The sequence below is a fragment of the Salmo trutta genome, chromosome 19 (assembly GCF_901001165.1).
Source record: "Salmo trutta chromosome 19, fSalTru1.1, whole genome shotgun sequence".
NCBI classification, from domain to species: domain Eukaryota; kingdom Metazoa; phylum Chordata; class Actinopteri; order Salmoniformes; family Salmonidae; genus Salmo; species Salmo trutta.
The window spans coordinates 8,422,302-8,440,804 of NC_042975.1; the positions used below are offsets into that span (position 1 = coordinate 8,422,302).

General features: G+C 41.6%; 1 protein-coding gene across 1 annotated transcript; it reads right to left on the reverse strand.

Annotated features, from left to right (window-relative positions):
* Positions 1–11,936: 11,936 nt before the first annotated feature.
* Positions 11,937–15,351, reverse strand: LOC115153935 (early growth response protein 1). Its single transcript, XM_029699631.1, has 2 exons — positions 14,672–15,351; positions 11,937–14,274 (listed from the first exon to the last, which is right to left on the reverse strand). Exons 1-2 carry the CDS (start codon positions 14,880–14,882, stop codon positions 12,944–12,946), a joined length of 1,542 nt encoding a protein of 513 aa, XP_029555491.1. The 5' UTR covers positions 14,883–15,351; the 3' UTR covers positions 11,937–12,943.
* Positions 15,352–18,503: the final 3,152 nt, after the last annotated feature.

The window sequence follows — 18,503 nt, forward strand, 5'->3', positions numbered from 1 at the left end:
TGTGTCTGTGAGCGTACATGTGTGTGTGTGTGTGTGTGTGTGTGTGTGTGTGTGTGTGTGTGTGTGTGTGTGTGTGTGTGTGTGTGTGTGTGTGTGTGTGTGTGTGTGTGTGTGTGTGTGTGTGTAAGCGTACATGTGTGAGTGTGTGTTTGTGCTTATGAAACAGTATCCTTGTCTCATTATAATAATAATAATAATAATAACAATAATACTAAAAATTAGAATTACAATTAGAATTATTATAACAATTAGAATTTAATGTATTACATTTGTAAAGCGTTTTTCATTATACTGAATAATCTCAAAGTCCATAAAATGTAAAATGTAAACCAAATTGTATCATGCAATTCGTTCTAAAGAGTACGAATATCATGCGTACTCTTTAGCTAAAACGTATTTCCCATGATGCTTTTCACAACAACAATACAAAGTCACAGACACACAAAGAGCGCACTGTAGGGTAGCCACTCTAGTTCTGTTCTCCACATGCCCTCAGAGGACAGACTGTCATAAAACCAAGAACACTGTGACAGTGTCACAAAAGTTGTGAAATAGAAGTGCAGGCTGCTTTAAAAAATGTCTCATGCAGCTAGTCAGAGGACAGTGTGAAACTCTTATAATATTACACTGTGGCGGGAACCTGCTGCCCTTGCACACTGTACGGATTAGAAAAACAGTCTGTTTCTGGAAATGAGGCTTGTAAAGTGCATGTGTCGTTAATGATATTGTAACCTAACGTAGGAGGCGTAGAAAGACATTTGAGCAGAATTCCCATTTCCGTTATTCAGGGGAAATGGAAGGTTGATAATACTGTATTCTTGAAAACCGGATGTTAGCGCTTTCTGGCGACTCCTCATAGGCTAATGACACTCAGGGGGCTCCCGAGTGGCTCATCTGTCTAAGGCACTGCGTCTCAGCGCTAGAGGTGTCACTACAGACCCTGGTTCGATTCCAGGCTGTATCAAAACCGGCCGTGATTAGGAGTCCCATAGGTGTCATCCAGGTTAGGATTTGTCCAGGGTAGGCCGACACCGTAAATAAGAATTTGTTTTTAACCGACTTGCCTACTTAAATAAAGGTTAAATAAATAAAAAAAATGTAATGGACACACAGATACAGGTATTCACAGGACATTTTAAGAAGGGCATTAATTTAGGATAATCTTTTGTGACTGTCACACTGTAAAGACAGGACTAAGCCTTGAGACTGTTACACTGTAAAGACAGGACTAAGCCTTGAGACTGTTACACTGTAAAGTCAGGACTAAGCCTTGAGACTGTTACACTGTAAAGACAGGACTAAGCCGTGAGACTGTTACACTGTAAAGACAGGACTAAGCCTTGAGACTGTTACACTGTAAAGACAGGACTAAGCCTTGAGACTGTTACACTGTAAAGACAGGACTAAGCCTTGAGACTGTTACACTGTAAAGACAGGACTAAGCCTTGAGACTGTTACACTGTAAAGACAGGACTAAGCCTTGAGACTGTTACACTGTAAAGACAGGACTAAGCCTTGAGATTGTTACACTGTAAAGACAGGACTAAGCCTTGAGACTGTTACACTGTAAAGACAGGACTAAGCCTTGAGACTGTTACACTGTAAAGAAAGGACTAAGCCTTGAGACTGTTACACTGTAAAGACAGGACTAAGCCGTGAGACTGTTACACTGTAAAGACAGGACTAAGCCTTGAGACTGTTACACTGTAAAGACAGGACTAAGCCTTGAGACTGTTACACTGTAAAGACAGGACTAAGCCGTGAGACTGTTACACTGTAAAGACAGGACTAAGCCTTGAGACTGTTACACTGTAAAGACAGGACTAAGCCTTGAGACTGTTACACTGTAAAGACAGGACTAAGCCTTGAGACTGTTACACTGTAAAGACAGGACTAAGCCTTGAGACTGTTACACTGTAAAGACAGGACTAAGCCTTGAGACTGTTACACTGTAAAGACAGGACTAAGCCTTGAGACTGTTACACTGTAAAGACAGGACTAAGCCTTGAGACTGTTACACTGTAAAGACAGGACTAAGCGTTGAGACTGCATTCTAATCTCACAAGATAGAGTTCCGCTGACAATAATTCCGATGATCACATGACAGACTGTGCCCGGATGCATAATGATGTTACATAAAGCCTGTGTTGTATTGATCTGTTGCAACATGGGACTGGTTTCCACACATACATACATACATACATACATACATACATACATACATACATACATACATACATACATACATACATACATACATACATACATACATACATACATACATACATACATACATACATACATACATACATACATACATACATACATACATACATACAGTAACTCTGTATCTCTCTCCATATCCTGGGATAGCCTGTGAGACAAACCCTACTCTTTGTACTACATCCTGGCATTCACAAATCATGTTACAAGATCCCCTCTCACTCTTTACACACACACTCCTCCCCCCATAGGCTAAAACCTGAAAATCCTGTCATCCCAGTTCCTACGACATAGCCAACTCTCATTCCCCTATTTGTTGAGTTGGATAATAATTACCAACAGTCATTCCCTTACACGGCAGCTATCATCTATCTACAGCAGCTATCATCTATTTACAATAGAATGTTGTTTTTCTCTCCAGTCACAGAAAGAGAAGGGGATAAGGCCTGCACCCGTTTGCCAGGGCAAGCAGCCAAAGGAGCTCAGGAAGCACCATACATAGCCATCAGGATGTCCGACACTAGGACAGGAAGAGCCTTGTATGGGCAGAAAGGTTTCCTGGCTGGCTGGAACAGCCGGTGACATTACCTATGCCTATTGGCTCCTGAGGACTACTGGGAGGCGGGCTGCAGTGGCAGGCAGGCAAGGACTGACCTGATCCAAAACCACTCCCCATTCCACAGGCCTGGAAACAGGGAGGGCACAGTCAGGCCACAGACAGGGCTGGGGAGACAGAGAGCCAGGGGGTGGGGCAAGGGGCAGAGGGAGCATACACTTGGAAGGAGAAGAGGTTCAGCAAGTTTGTGCCTCATGTGCACAGTAGCCTTGATAATGTAAAGGTCTAGAGAAACAATCAGGTTAAAGTCTAGTGAGGGAAGCAGGTGAATGCACCAATCTGTAAGTCGCTCTGGATAAGAGCGTCTGCTAAATGACTTAAATGGAAATGTAAAATGGAAGAGAGTGTACAGCCCTGTGTTCCACTGGGGTTTATTAGACCTTGACTTTGTAGGTTTAAACAGCACGCTTACACTATATCGTCCTTTGAATGCATTTTCTCAAATAACTTGTTAATAACTAATTCCATTTACAGTCCTTCTGTATTACCGCATATGAAGAAAAAGTAAAAATGATTTGCCAAGATCAATCAAATAGGGGTTATTATCACTTTCCATATTGTGAAATGAGCCTTCCAGTAAAAAAAAGAAAAAGGTTTAGGACTCAGATTCCCAGCAACACAAATAAGAGTGTGAGTCATTTATGTGTGGAATTAGCCAATACTGCCATGAATCAGTCCTAGTGGTTTCTGATTGAAAGATAGATTTTGTTTGCCGGTTTAAAAAACACAGTAGACATTTTAAAAACATGACAGGGATATTACAACAACAACAAAAAAGTCACAGACTTATTTCCATTGTGATCCCTAAACAAATGAAGCAATTGAAAAGTATTTGATGGAAATGGAGATTACAAAAAGCTCTCTAGTAATGAGTTCCGGATGAGTAGAGGGGGCATTCTAAGAACTATCTGGCATACCAATACCGTGTGTCTTGGAGAAGACCTTTAGGGCATGCCTAAACCAGGGCAGATTTTGGTACTCATCTCACTGATCTATGAAAAACTGGGGAAGTCCATATTTGATTTATGGCATATTGGTGTGTGGAGTGGAGAGAGAGTTAGAGTGGTGGTGCTGAACATGGTCAGAATGTCAAGGATTAAATATCACCCAGCTGCTGTTTAACAGAGTAACAGAGACACGGGTGAGACACATACTGAACCATGAAAATACTATTACAAGCACTCGCTCGCTAACCTACAGAGAAGAGACTAGCAACTCAGGGACAGGGGATATACAATTTGCAACACCTTTGATTGAGGGCCTTTACATACATTATTATGTACATAAAATGAAATGAAATCATTTTTTTCATTAGAATAATGTTTGATATAAGAAGGGACTATACTGTAACAAGGAAACTGGGAAGGGGGGAAGAAACAGTGACATCATCTGAACGTTCATGCTAAATCTGGTTTCCACAAAAAGAACAGCAATGGTGATGATTGAGTGATAATGGAGAATTATAAGGTTCCAAGGTGGGGCGAAATCGACTGGGTAAATTACACTTAACAATGTGGACCTGGTGAGCACAGAGCACAGAGTATAATGCCGGTAGCCTAGCAGTTCAGAGCGTTGGGCCAGTAACTGATAGGTTGCTGGTTGAAATCCCCGAGGTGGTAAGGTGAGGAAAAATATGCTGTTTTGCCTTTGAGCATGGCAGTTAACGTCAACTGCCCACCTGGTGCTGATGTCATGGACGTTGATTAAGACAGCCCCCTGCACCTCTCTAATCCAATAGGGTTCCACCTGGGACACCTGAAGAACCCTTTTTAGGTCCTAGATAGCAACTTTTTTACTAAGAGTGTAGATTATGGGTATACCACTCTTCTGTTCTTCAGTGTAACTATCAGAGGCTTCAGCAATATTACAGGAAGTAAAGTGGCCAGGTGGAGGGAGGGTGGAGTAACACGTTTCACACACAGTGGTTAGGCTCCACACTCCAGAGTCTCATCAAAAGATTTAATGGAGAGACTTGAAGAGTTCTTCATGGACATCATGAATATCAAAATTATACAAAGCTTTCCAGGGACCAGCGAGAACCTGTACACCCCCACACTTCTGTTCCATAGGAGCTTAGGTTGGTTGACATGGAAACGCAGCTTTCAGAGAGAAATATGGTCATCAGGGGGGAACAGCACTATTAAAGCTTTAAAGAGAAGACAATGCTTTACCCTCATCTCCACCACAGAAGGTGTCAACATTCCATGCTCCTATTACACAACCTCATTATGGAAAAAAAAATCAGGAATTTAATTCTATTGAACATCTGGGTTCTTCATCAGGGATCAGCCTTGGGGGACAAAACAAGTGCCACTGTGCAGAAAAGACCATGAACTATGAAGAGTTGTGGGAATCATCTGAGATGCCAGGCTGCATACTGTATGCCCACTCCCTCATCCATATTTCAATGTCTGTTGTAGGGACAGCTGAGATGGGTCATTTTTTATATTCTTGAGAGAGGACGTTCCCATCTGTCCAATGCTTCTGTAACCGTTTTTTTGTGACAACACTATGCGCGACACCAACTTTGCAGACTTTGTCATTTTTGGGTGTAAAATTAGCCTGGTCAAATTTCACCAAGATGGGGACAGCTGTAGGTGAGATGGATAGTGGGAGAAGGCCAGACATTTGCACTTGTTCAGTACATTGCAGCCCACCCACTCCTCGTTCCCACAACATAGCTTGATTGCTGTCAATGCATTTTTATAACTTTTGCCAACTGCCAATGTTCGGTGTGAAAATCTGTGCTTTTCTCCTGTGTGACATATTTTGAAAGATTCATAAAGAGAGCCATACTCACTCACACTGATTTTTAGCTTGTAAATTGGTGATGCACGATGTCATAATTGACAGAGTCTTGTACAAAAATATGAACAGGCCTTAATTTCAAAGCAGCATGATCCACACTCTTCAGAACACAGTGCTCATGGTGTAATATGCAACTATTCTCAAGAAATGATATTGCAAATCACAGTTAGGCACAGTTCTATAACTGAAGCATTAATGTGATTCAGACCGTCATATATTGTAGTTACTGAGGTTCATTTATGTAACAGGAATAATTTGAGATAAAAAAACAGAGACCCTAGGCATGTGAGTGTTGTGCCTGATAAAGTATCCTAGAGTGCCAGTTCTACGAGAATGTTACTGCTTCTCAGACATTACCTATGTGTTGCTTACTAAACTTCATTAAACTATCCTGAACTCATTACCCCAAATAATGAATGATATTCAAACTCCCAGGGTTTACATTCCCAGAGAAGATAAGCGTAAGGGATAAAAAGGTAAATTGATAGCTGTGTCTGTTAAAGGTGATAAGTCATACTACAGTATAACACAGCAGAAACATATGAAAGAGAGTTTACAGTATACTCCGTGTATTCCATATTTCTGACCCAAGAAAATAGTCTCTCATCTTTTAAAGATGAGGGAAAATATGTAACATACTGTAAGCCTCACAGTGATGATGTTTGAAAGTTCACCACCGCCTGCAACCGCTGCTAAACCGTACAATACAATATTTAATAGAGTGTGAAAAGCGATCTTAGTAAACAAGCTCTTTGATAGTTGTTGGGTGCCAGTCAAAGGGGATGCTCTAAGGTATAGGAGACCCCATATTCTGTTCTACAACATCAAGGAGCACCATTGAGTCCAGTCCAAAAATGTTTACCGAAAAATGTATTTTCTGTGTGTCTGACACCAACGTTGATATCATCCTTATACACCTGCTTTTGGGCCTGTTGCTGCATGCACCAGAGACATGGACAGATTGGAGGGATAAGAGACCTGTTGTTTATAGGGAGAGAGGTGGGGTACGTGAGAAACCACCCCATTCTAAGACTTAGATTTCTGTGTCGTCACATACGTAGGCTCATGCGAAGGGAGTACTCTGCATCTGGATAACTATAGCCACTGCTACAAACAGAGGGGTTATAGGTTTGATATTTAGGAGCACAACATTAAGTTTTAACACGCACATCAATATGACTCTGGCACCGGAAGGGATGGCTGCCATTTTACGGGCTCCTAACCAACTGTGCTATTTTTTAGTTTTTTTTCTCGCAAAGTTTGTAACTTATTTTGTACATAACATTTCGATCATAAGAGCTAACTGTCTCTTATGATCGAAAATAACTTCTGGACATCAGAACAGAGATTACTCACTTCGAACTGGATGAAGATGTTTTTCTTTAATGAGTCCGATGCAAAGGATATAGTGTTTCCCGGAGACCAGGCCCAAATGCCTGTCATTCACGTAAAGAAAATATGGAGATACGGGGTGCCTTGTGAGGATTCGTAGGGGAGTGAGTAAATCGCCACTACCATCCGTTCTATTGGCCAACGTGGAAAACAAACTGGAAAACAAACTGGACGATCTACGATCTAAGACTAATTAATATCTAATCTTTCACTGAGTCATGGCTGAACAACGAAACAGATAATATAGAGCTGGCTGGGGTTTCCGTGCATCAGGAGGACAGAGCAACTACACTACCGTTTAAAAGTTTGGGGTCACTTCGAAATGTCCTTGATTTTGAAAGAAAAGCACATTTTTGTCCATTAAAATAACACCGAATTGATCAGAAATACAGTGTAGACATTGTTAATGTTGTAAATGACTATTGTAGCTGGAAACAGCTGATTTTGTATGGAATATCTACATAGGCGTACAGAGGCCCATTATCAGCAACCATCACTCCTGTGTTCCAATGGCACGTTGTGTTAGCTAATCCAAGTTTATCATTTTAAAAGACTAATTGATCATTAGAAAACCATTTTGCAATTATGTTAGCACAGCTGAAAACTGTTGTCCTGATTAAAGAAGCAATAAAACTGGCCTCTTTAGACTAGTTGAGTATCTGGAGCATCAACATTTGTGGGTTCGATTACAGGCTCAAAATGTCCAGAAACATAGACTTTCTCCTGAAACTCGTCAGTCTATTCTTGTTCTGAGAAATGAAGGCTATTCTATGCAAGAAATTGCCAAGAAACTGAAGATCTCGTACAACGCTGTGTACTACTCCCTTCACAGAACAGGGCAAACTGTCTCTAACCAGAATAGAAAGAGGAGTGGGAGGCCCCGGTGCACAACTGAGCAAGAGGACAAGTACATTAGAGTGTCTAGTTTGACAAACGCCTCACAAGTCCTCAACTGGCAGCTTCATTAAATAGTCATTAATAACACCAGTCTCAATATCAACAGTGAGACTCCGGGATGCTGGCCTCATGATAAGCTGTAGACCACACTATCTACCAAGAGAGTTCTCATCTATATTATTCGTAGCCATCTATTTTCCGGCACAAACCGATACTGGCACTAAGACCGAACTCAACGAGCTGTATAAGGCCATAAGCAAACAAGAATATGCTCATCCAGAAGCGGCGCTCCTGGTGGTCGGGGACTTTAATGTAGGGAAACTTAAATCCGTTTTACCTCATTTCTACCAGCATGTCACATGTGCAACTTTACCCCTACCTACATTGTCAAATGACCTCAACTAACCTGTACCCCCGCACATTGACTCGGTACCGGTACCCCCTGTATATAGCCTCATTATTGTTATGTAATCTTGTTGTGTTACTTTTAATTTTATTTTCTACTTTAGTTTATTTAGCAAACATTTTCTTAACTCTATTTCTTCAACTGCATTGTTGGTTAAGGGCTTGTAAGTAAACATTTCACGGTAAGGTCTACACATGTTGTATTCGGCGTATGTGACAAATACAATTTGATTTGATTTACTTTGAAAATACAATCTTGTAAAACCGAGTTTCTAATAGGTTGTGCAATTCCCAGCATGACAAAGCCTTTGCCATGCCTTGATTTAGGGCACACACTGCATACTCTCTATGTCTGGTTGTGAGTTGAATGAGGCTGCAGGCCAGTGTCGGACCAGAGGGCCTGGAATTGAGAGGCCCTTGAGGCCCACTTGTTCCTCTGCCAAAAGGAGGGTGGAAAGACCTCCATGGCTCCTCACCCTCTTAATCATTTATGTAACGGCTCTAGAATCCACACAAATACTGCAGACGGGAAATATGGCAAAAGCCTAGTGAGGATTGAGGTGTGGAACAGTTTGAGTAACCCTTCTTCTCTTTAATAGAAACACATTTTTTTTCTCCGACATGAACCAATACTGATTCTTGAAAATAAGGGCAAGCTAATAGAATAAAATATAAAATTGTGAATATGAAAGTTGTTGTGTGGTGGTGACGAAATTCACAAATCTGCCAGACAGATCTTTATAGCAGGTCTATTTACACAAACTGTGTCATAAACAAAATCTTGTCCAAACCAATTTGTCATGGATGTTAGTCATTCGATCAAGTCTCCATGGCTATGGGAAGATGTGACAAGCCTTGTGGTTTATCATTGCAGATATTTCCCAGCATGCGATGTCACGTCCTATTACAACAGAGGGCTATGGTCCCATGTCCACAATGACCCTCTGTGTTCTAGCTCCTGGGATCTAAATCTACTACACTCATTCATTCATTAAGCAAGTGAAAAGTATGAAATCATCAATTACTGTACAAACCCCTGTCTTTTCCAGTTGTAAATTCCAAGCAGATTATTTAATAGAATGTATCAAAAATGTCCAGGTTTATTTGGTCCACTACATCACCTTTCCTTGTGTAATTCTATCGTGTATATTCCTTCTACTCTGTGATAACTGAAAATGTACCAAGTTTGTAATAAATATTGCACGTTTTTTCTGCTGTCAGCTCCTATAAGCTTTGGGGTTCATTTGAATGAGCAGTTCTGCTACGTTATTGTGTAACGTAAATCTGGTTTTCTTGTTTACACCATTGCACCTTTAAAACCTTGGTGACAAAAGGTTTGTCTACAATCCTTAATGCAACGTTGGTGAAGGGATTCGACAGCAACAGAGTGTTATTAAAGGCATCCTTAGAAGAACACTAACAACACTTATACAGTGTCTTCATAAAGTATTCATACCCCTTGACTTATTCCACATTTTGTTGTGTTACAGCCTGAATTCAAAATTGATTAAATTGATTTGTTCCTCACCCATCTACACACAATACCTATATAATGATAAAGTGAACACGTTTTAACACAGTTTAGCAAATTTATTGAAAATCAAATATAGAAATATCTCTTTGCGTAAGTATTCACACCCCTGAGTCAATACATGTTAGAATAACCTCAGGCAGTGATTACAGCAGTGAGGCTTTCTGGGTAAGTCTCTTTTTAAAATTCTTCAAGCTCTTTCAACTTGGTTGTTGATCATTGCAAGACAGCTATTTTCAAGTCTTACCTATAGATTTTCAAGACGATTTAAGTCAAAATTCAAACTAGGCCACTCAGGAACATTCACTGTCATCTTGGTAAGCAACTCCAGTGTATATTTGGCCTTGTGTTTTAGATTATTGTCCTGCTGAAAGGTGAATTTGTCTCCCAGTGTCTGTTGGAAAGCAGACTGGACCAGGTTTTCCTTTAGACTTTTGCCTGTGCTTAGGTCCATTCCATTTCTTTTTATCCTAAAAAACTCTCTAGTCTTCACCGTTGACAAGCATACCCATAACATGACGCAGCCACCACCATGCTTGAAAATATGAAGTGGGGTACTCAGTAATGTGTTGTGTTGGATTTGCCCCAAACATAACACTTTGTATTCAGGACAAAAAGTTCAGTTGCCAAATGTTTTGCTGTATTACTTTAGTGCTTGTTGCAAACAGGATGCATGTTTTTGAATATTTTTATTCTGTACAGGCCTCCTTCTTTTCACTCTGTCAATTATGTTAGTTTTGTGGAGTAACTACAATGTTGTTGATCTGTACTAAATTTTCTCCTATCACAGCCATTAAACTCTGTAACTGTTTTAAAGTCACCATGGGCCTCATGGTGAAATCCCTGAGCGGTTTCCTTCCTTTCTGGAGACTGAGTTAGGAAGGACGCCTGTATCTTTGTAGTGACTGAGTATATTGATACACCATCCATAGTGTAATTAATAACTTCACCATAATCAAAGAGATACTCAATGTCTGATTTTGTATTTTTTTTTTATCTGGGGTGGCAGGTAGCCTAGTGGTTAGAGTGTTGGACCAGTAACCGAAAGGTTGCTAGATTGAATCCCTGAGCTGACAAGGTACAAATCTGTTGTTCTGCCCCTGAACAAGGCAGTTAACCCACTGTTCCTAGGCCATCATTGTAAATAAGAATTTGTTTTTAACTGACTTGCCTAGTTAAATAAAAAAATATACCAATAGGTGCCCTTCTTCGTGAGGTATCTGTTTTTTGTGGTTGAATCAGCGTTTGAAAATCTCAACTAAGGAACCTTACAGATAATTGTATGTGTGGTGTGCAGAGATGAGGTAGTCATTCAAAAATCACGTTAAACACTATTATTTCACACAGAGTTCGTTCATGCAACTGTGACTTGTTGAAGTTATTTAGGCTGTCTGGATGGCCTTTGGGTGGTTAAACTAAGCAGTGTTGCATTTCCCAGCAGCATTGCACCTGGCACCTACTATCGCACTCTGTTCAAAGGCACGGAAATCTTTTGTCTTTCCCATTCACCCTCTGAATGGCACACATACAAAATCCATGTCTCAATTGTCTCAAGGCTTAGAAATTATTTTTTTAACTTGTCTCCTCCCCTTCATCTACACTGATTGAAGTAGATTTAACAAATTACATCAATAAGGGATCATAGCTTTCACCTGGATTGACCTGGTCAGTTTATGTCGTGGAAAGAGCAGGTGTTCTTAATGTTTTGTGCACTGTGTATATCACACTACTTACTTTTGACCAGGGCCCTGGGGAATATGGTGCCATTTGGGATACAGCCAGCGTCAGGGAAGGTGAGGGAGGCACACATCACGAAAACACTCAGTCGGACTCCTCTCAGATAGCGAGGGAGGAGAAGAGGAGAGCCGCCACTATGCTGTTTCTGCTACTGCTTCTATAAATAATCTAGTGGTATTGGACATAAAATGCCATATTCTGGCCTAATGTGCTTTTGCTCAGTTTAAATGCAATACTATTAATGTGTGCTTTTGAGGTTTCATTTGAGTGTATGTCTCTGCTAAAATTAGGCAAATATTGATATAGAACATTTGAATACAAACTCAATTTTATCATAATATATTGATATTTTATTAATATCTCTTTTCTTAAAGGATATCATGTACACCAAATATCCTTGGCAGTTAAGCGCATTCAATGTCTTTAGAAACAAAAAACAGTCACTTGGTTTTACAATTACAAACAACAAAATAATGAGCTGCATGTAAATAACATGCAAAAATCCCATGCCTACTCAGTAGGTAACAACATTTTGACTGCTGAATATGTACATATTTATGTTTTCAATTATAAAAAAATATATTTTTTCGCTTATATTCTTGTGTAAGCTATGACCTCGGTTCCCTCCAAATCATCCCTTAAAATCTCTTACAATCCGTGAAGAATACACTTCACATTCTAAGGCTACTTCAGATGCAACGCATCCAATCAAAAACAGAGTTTAGTTTGCTGAGCTTCACAAAAAGGCACGAAAATGTTAATAATGAAAAATAATTTTCATTATCCATGTTGAAAAAGGAACAACGGGGAAGAGAGTACCAATGGGTAATATACAAAGCAATAGAAACAAATGTGTCTCACAGTAAACATGCTCGAGTACTTCTCCAATAAAAAGTGGTTACACCATTGTTACTACATACGAGAAAACGTATTCAGAGAAACATGGTGCCATCAAGTTCCCACGATACCATGTAAAGAACGATCATCTACAAAGTCAAAAAGGATGAAAAACAAAACATGGCACAGGTACACTGATACACGGGGTGGTCTGCGTATCAGTAGTCTTTTTCAATTCCAGGCTGTCAGTATCAAAAAGTCCCACCAAAAGCCTAATATCCTTTGCTCTCTACATATCAGAAGACTCGTTGAAGTACTGGGGTTGAGTTGAAGAGAGAAACTGTTCCCTTTCCATCCTCTGTCGCTATCTGTCATGTTTCATGATCTTTAAGTGCTGTATGGACACAGGGGGAGCAAAAGTGCATTCGAAAAGGTAACAATGATGTTTGCTTGTTCTTTTCAAACAGAAATAAATGATAAGTAAAGATATGAAAGTCTTAGTAGATGTCAATGTTCTTTGGAGAGAGGGTGGACTGCAGCTCTGACTGAGGAGTGTCCACAGGGGAGCTGTAAATGTTTGTGGGGGAACCGTACGAGGTGGACACGTGAGTCTGAAATGTACTGGAGGCTGAGGAGTACATGGTGTTGACTGATGGGGAGCCATAGGAGCTGTGCACTGGGGAGGGGTATGAGGACGGCACTGGGGAGGGGTATGAGGAGCTGGGAGAGGGGTATGAGGACGGCACTGGGGAGGGGTATGAGGAGCTGGGAGAGGGGTATGATGTGGAGGGGGAGGAGTACCCTGAGACTGGGGAAGGGATGGCCATGGGGGCAGACCCTGCCTTCTCCACCTTCTTGTCCTTCTGCCTCAAGTGGATCTTGGTGTGCCGTTTTCGTTCATCGCTGCGGGCAAACTTGCGGCCGCAGATGTCGCAGGGGAAGGGCTTCTCGCCGGTGTGCGTGCGGATGTGTGTGGTCAGGTGGTCACTGCGGCTGAAGTTGCGCATGCAGATGCGGCACTGGAAGGGCTTCTGGCCCGTGTGGATGCGGATGTGGCGTGTCAGCTCGTCTGAACGGGAGAATCGGCGGATGCATGTTTCCACGGGGCAGGCGTAGGGCCGCTCGTGAGGCGGAGTCTTGCACTGGCGGTTGGGGTACTTGCGCGTGCGGCTGGGCTTCACCAGCTGAGACTGGTAGGAGCCCTTCAGGTCCTGAGATCCTGGCTTCACCAGCTGAGACTGGTAGGTGCCCTTCAGGTCTTGAGAGCCAGTCTGTGTGGCGAAAGCCTTGATGGTGGACAGGGGCGTGAGGGAGAGCTGCTGCTGGATGCTCTGACACTGGAAAGGCTTCTGGTCAGGGGGAAGCAGGCTGATCTCACCCTGCTGCTGAGGAAATAGATAGTCTGGTATCATGGGCAGAGACATGTTGGGGGAGCATGTCTTGCTGCTGGGGTAGGTGGGTGGTGGGTACTGGACTGAGCTGTTTGAGGGGCTGGGAAAGGACTGGTTAGAGTCAGGGAAGAGGTCAGGGCTGACGCTGCAGTAGGTGGTGCTGGTGTCGCCGACTTGGATGGGCCAGCTCATGGTGTGGGAGGAGGAGGTGACCGGAGCAGCAGAGGAGCATGGGGCAGCTGAGGTGGGTGGTTGGGACATGCCCATCAGCCCACTGACCAGGCTGTATAATGGCTCTGGCCACAGGTTGTTGCTGCAGCTGGTTGCAGGCTCCAGGGTGAACCTCCCTGTGTAGGAGACGGAAGGCAGGCGAGGGGTTGAGTAGGTCTGCTCCAGTAGGGACTTCTCACAGCCGATGGCGATATCATGCAATGTATCTGAAAGAACAACAAACAGCGAGCGTTAAACATCATATTTACATTTTCTACAGATGGCAGCCCCCCTGCTGTTTGGGGGGGGGGGGGGGGGGGAGCACAGGACAATCCTGCTGGCTCATACAAAATACATCCCACACCAAGTTACTACAAAATCATTTAAATCATCAAAAAAGATTAATACCAGTATAGCTCTATGCACTGTAATACTAATAATTATTTTGTAAAGCTATTTATAAATTTATCAAAACCTCTTAGCTTATTCATTTTTTTTTGCATAGACTGCAGGCTATGTCAGAAGTGAAATGCAACCTCATTGATTATGCACATTGCCTTGCATATTTCTGAGGGTGTATGATGTATAAAACCATAAAGAGTTAGGAGTTGGAGCAGCCCTTACCTCCAGTCAGATGGTTGTATGAGTCTCCTGGCTCCCCGGTCCCAAAGCCTACACCGTCTGGTGCAGTGGCAGTCAGGAAGGGGGTCCCTGTTGAGTGGAGCAACATCATCTCCTCCAGCTTGGGGTAGCTGTCCATGGGAGAGTAGGAGAAGCCCAGTGGGTCTGAGATCTGCAGGGCTGAGGGGAGCATCTCTGTCTTGGCTGCAGCCATGGTGCTGTGCTGCCGGTGCTCTGATTGTCTGGAGAAACAGAGGAGCTGGAGACGCTGACGCTGCAGCTTTTTGTCTCAGATGAGAGGAGATTACCAGCCAGCTGAATATGCTGCTGCTGCTCTTGTTGAGGAGGATGGTCTGAGGAATCCAATGCTGAAAGATCTGCAAGACTTTGCTGCATTCAATTTCGCAAAAGATCCCAGTCTTCAATAACGATCTTGTTGTTCATTCATTCCCATAACGGTCGGAATTAAAACTTTTTTCTTTTTCTTCTAGTAATCCCGATTTGTAATAAAGAAATGTGTAGTTGTTGTGTTTTCCCTTTTGATTAATTAGTTCGCTTTTAGTTCACGTGTTTGGTAAGAATAATTTCGCTAGCGTACTACGGTGCTTCCTGCTCTGTACTGACATGAGCTCTGTTTAGCTTCGAGGGCTGTTTCACTAGACTGAGGATTCCCACAACTTTATAAAGCCTCTTGCCGTGACGTAGATGTCCAAATAAGGACAGGAGGAAGACCATATTTAGACAATGCAGTTGAGGACACCGAAGGCTTGTCGGAGTAAATGGGGAGAGCTGGAGACTGTTTATCAACATATTCTGCAATATTCACAGATTTCACACGGTGCATATTATAAGAAAAATAGTTTTCATATAGAAATACACGACGGTCGCTGCTGTTTTGCCGTGGTTTTCGGAGTAAATGCACACGTCCTATCTATGCTGCGCACCGCCATTGCCGGAAATCCCAGCTACGACATGCCATATAAGGTCTTGCCTTCACAAGGACCAGTTCCGGTGGGTTTCCACTTCCTTGCCCTTATTAGGAGTTTCCCGGGGGTGGGGGGGTAATACTAAACTGAGCAGAGCTCGGCAATAAATGTACGAGACCTGCTCAGATCCAGCACATTTTGAGGAAATAACTAATGTCTGCACCAAAAACAATGTTTATTTTATTGATTTATTTATTTATTTCACCTTTATTTAACCAGACAGGCTAGTTGAGAACAAGTTATTTTTAACAACTGCGACCTGGCCAAGATAAAGCAAAAGCAGTGCGACACAAACAACAACACAGTTACACATGGAATAAACAAATATACAGTCAATGTCGCAAAATGTTGAGTGGAATTTGATGCACATACATTCCAAGGGTCTATTAAAACCAATCAGTGAGAATTATTGTAAATATGCTACTTTTAAAAATAAAGAATTGTTGTAATCAAATCAAATCAAAGTGTATTTGTCACGTGCGCTGAATACAACAGATGTAGACCTTACAGTGAAATGCTTACTGACAGGCTCTAACCAATAGTGCAAAAAGGTATTAGGTGAACAATAGGTAGGTAAAGAAATAAAACAACAGTAAAAAGACAGGCTATATACAGTAGTGAGGCTATATACAGACACCGGTTAGTCAGGCTGATTGAGGTATGTAGGTATGGTTAAAGTGACTATGCATATATGATGAACAGAGAGTAGCAGCAGCGTAAAGAGGGGTTGGCGGGTGGCGGGACACAATGCAGAATGCCCGGTTAGCCAATGTGCGGGAGCACTGGTTGGTCGGCCCAATTGAGGTAGTATGTACATTAATGTATAGTTAAAGTGACTATGCATATATGATAAACAGAGAGTAGCAGCAGCGTAATGCAATAGATCACAACACAAAGACATATCACTATTGTTTCCAATGGCCTAATGGTATAGCTTCATAGGTTACTCTTGGCGCAGCTCGGTGACAGATCAATGATATTTAATCTAAACTTTAAGGAGTAAAATGTGTCCATTTATTTAAATGGCTGCAGAAACATTTCCTTCTACAAAATGTCAATATATTTTTAGGAAGACTCACTCAATGAAATATGCATTGTGAGATGTACAAGGTGGTGCAAGATGTTTTGCGCAAATCAGGTGGCCTATTCTGGGCACTTTGTCCCCAAATGACATTGTTCATGGCTTATTTGTAGGTTGCACAAAATATTTCATTATACAGTACAGTATATCACTAAACCTGTGATCGCATAAGCTTTCTATATGTACGCTATTGGGTGTCGAAGCCTACTCTATTGCAGAGGGGTGTTTCTTGTTCAATACACGAGAGTCCCTTACTCGGCACTATCCACTTATTGGATACTATCTACTGTTGCACGGGAGCAATTTTTTTTCAAGATTGCTATATGCTGGTTAGGTGAGAAAGTGGTGCTGGGGGTTGCCCCGCGTTTGTAGCTCAAACAGTGGAAGAATTATAAAGAGCTCAAATATAACTTTACTGCAATATTTAGGATAATATGTGAGTAAAATTTTATTTTTTTTAAAACACAAGTAACAGTGATCGATCCGATAGAGATGTGTTCTGTTCTGTTCTGTTCTGTTCTGTTTTTCTATGGCGGTTCTCTGAAGTCAAACCGAGGGCGCAATAAAGCCTTCGACCAGCGATGTCTCAACTGAGCATGCTCCCTATTTCAATCTGTTTATCTGGGTCAGAGGTTCCTGGCAGACTTCCTTGATTTTGTGTTTGCGATGGGAAAATAGGCCTAAACAAAGCGGTCACATCTCTTCTAATGCCATCAAATGTTTTTTGACTGCATGAAAAGAGAAAGAAGTTAGAGGCTGGTAAAAGTCTTCCCTTGTAGTCCAGCGGATAGGTGAAATAATCGTGCACTTTATGATAAAAGTATCAAACTTGGTACACTAATATTTGATACCTTAAGGAACATTTTAAAGATTGAGGGCAGTCTCGAAAGCCTTTCAGTCAACCATTTTATAAAAATGGCCACCATTCAGGCTTTCTGTTAGGATAAAATAGAGTAAAATAATTTCAAACAATATCAAAATGACTTTTTAATGTTATGTACCCACTAAATAAACACCACAGATGATATAGACATTCTGATTATAAAGTACTCTTAAGACCTTAATAGGGGTCATATTGAGATTCTTTTGACCATATTCCAGTGGCTACGCGAACAAACTGTGGACTTTGTGATAGACACACCAAATTTCACACAGCTAGGGCATGGATAAAGAAGTAGTTTTGGCTGTAGTGCCATCACAGATTTTGTCCATTACCCCCGTGGTGGCCATTTCCAATATGGCCACCAACCAGCCACATGGGGTCATATTGGACACGATTTACATGGCCATAACTCCATAAATAATTGGTACATACGGCCCAATAATTGCTTAAAATGATTGAGGGAGTATGGAAAACAATATAATGGCAAAAATATGCCACATATACAGTACATATTATTAATTTTAATAGAACATTTTTAAACGTTTGCCAAATTACGTGGTCTGGCCCACATGGGGTGAAATGTAGGGAAAAAAGTGGGGCACAGTTACAAGAAAACAGTCACGTTCAAAATATGGATTTTGTGGCTAATTAAAGTTAACTTCTTACATCTAGGGGTTCCGCTAGCGGAACGCCTCGCCAATATCCAATGGAAGAACGTGGTGCGAAATACAAAAACCTCAAAAATGCAATCATTTCAATTTTTCAAATATACGAGTATTTTAGACTATTTTAGAGACAAGACTCTCGTTAATCTAACCACATTGTCCGATTTCAAAAAGGCTTTACAGCGAAAGCAAAACATTAGATTGTGTTAGGAGAGTGCAT

Coding starts and splice junctions, on each gene's coding strand:
- LOC115153935 (XM_029699631.1), bottom strand. CDS start 14,882: ATGGCTGCAGCCAAGACAGAGATGCTCCCCTCAGCCCTGCAGATCTCA. Junction 14,275..14,671: donor ATACAACCATCTGACTGGAG/GTAAGGGCTGCT, acceptor TTGTTCTTTCAG/ATACATTGCATGATATCGCC.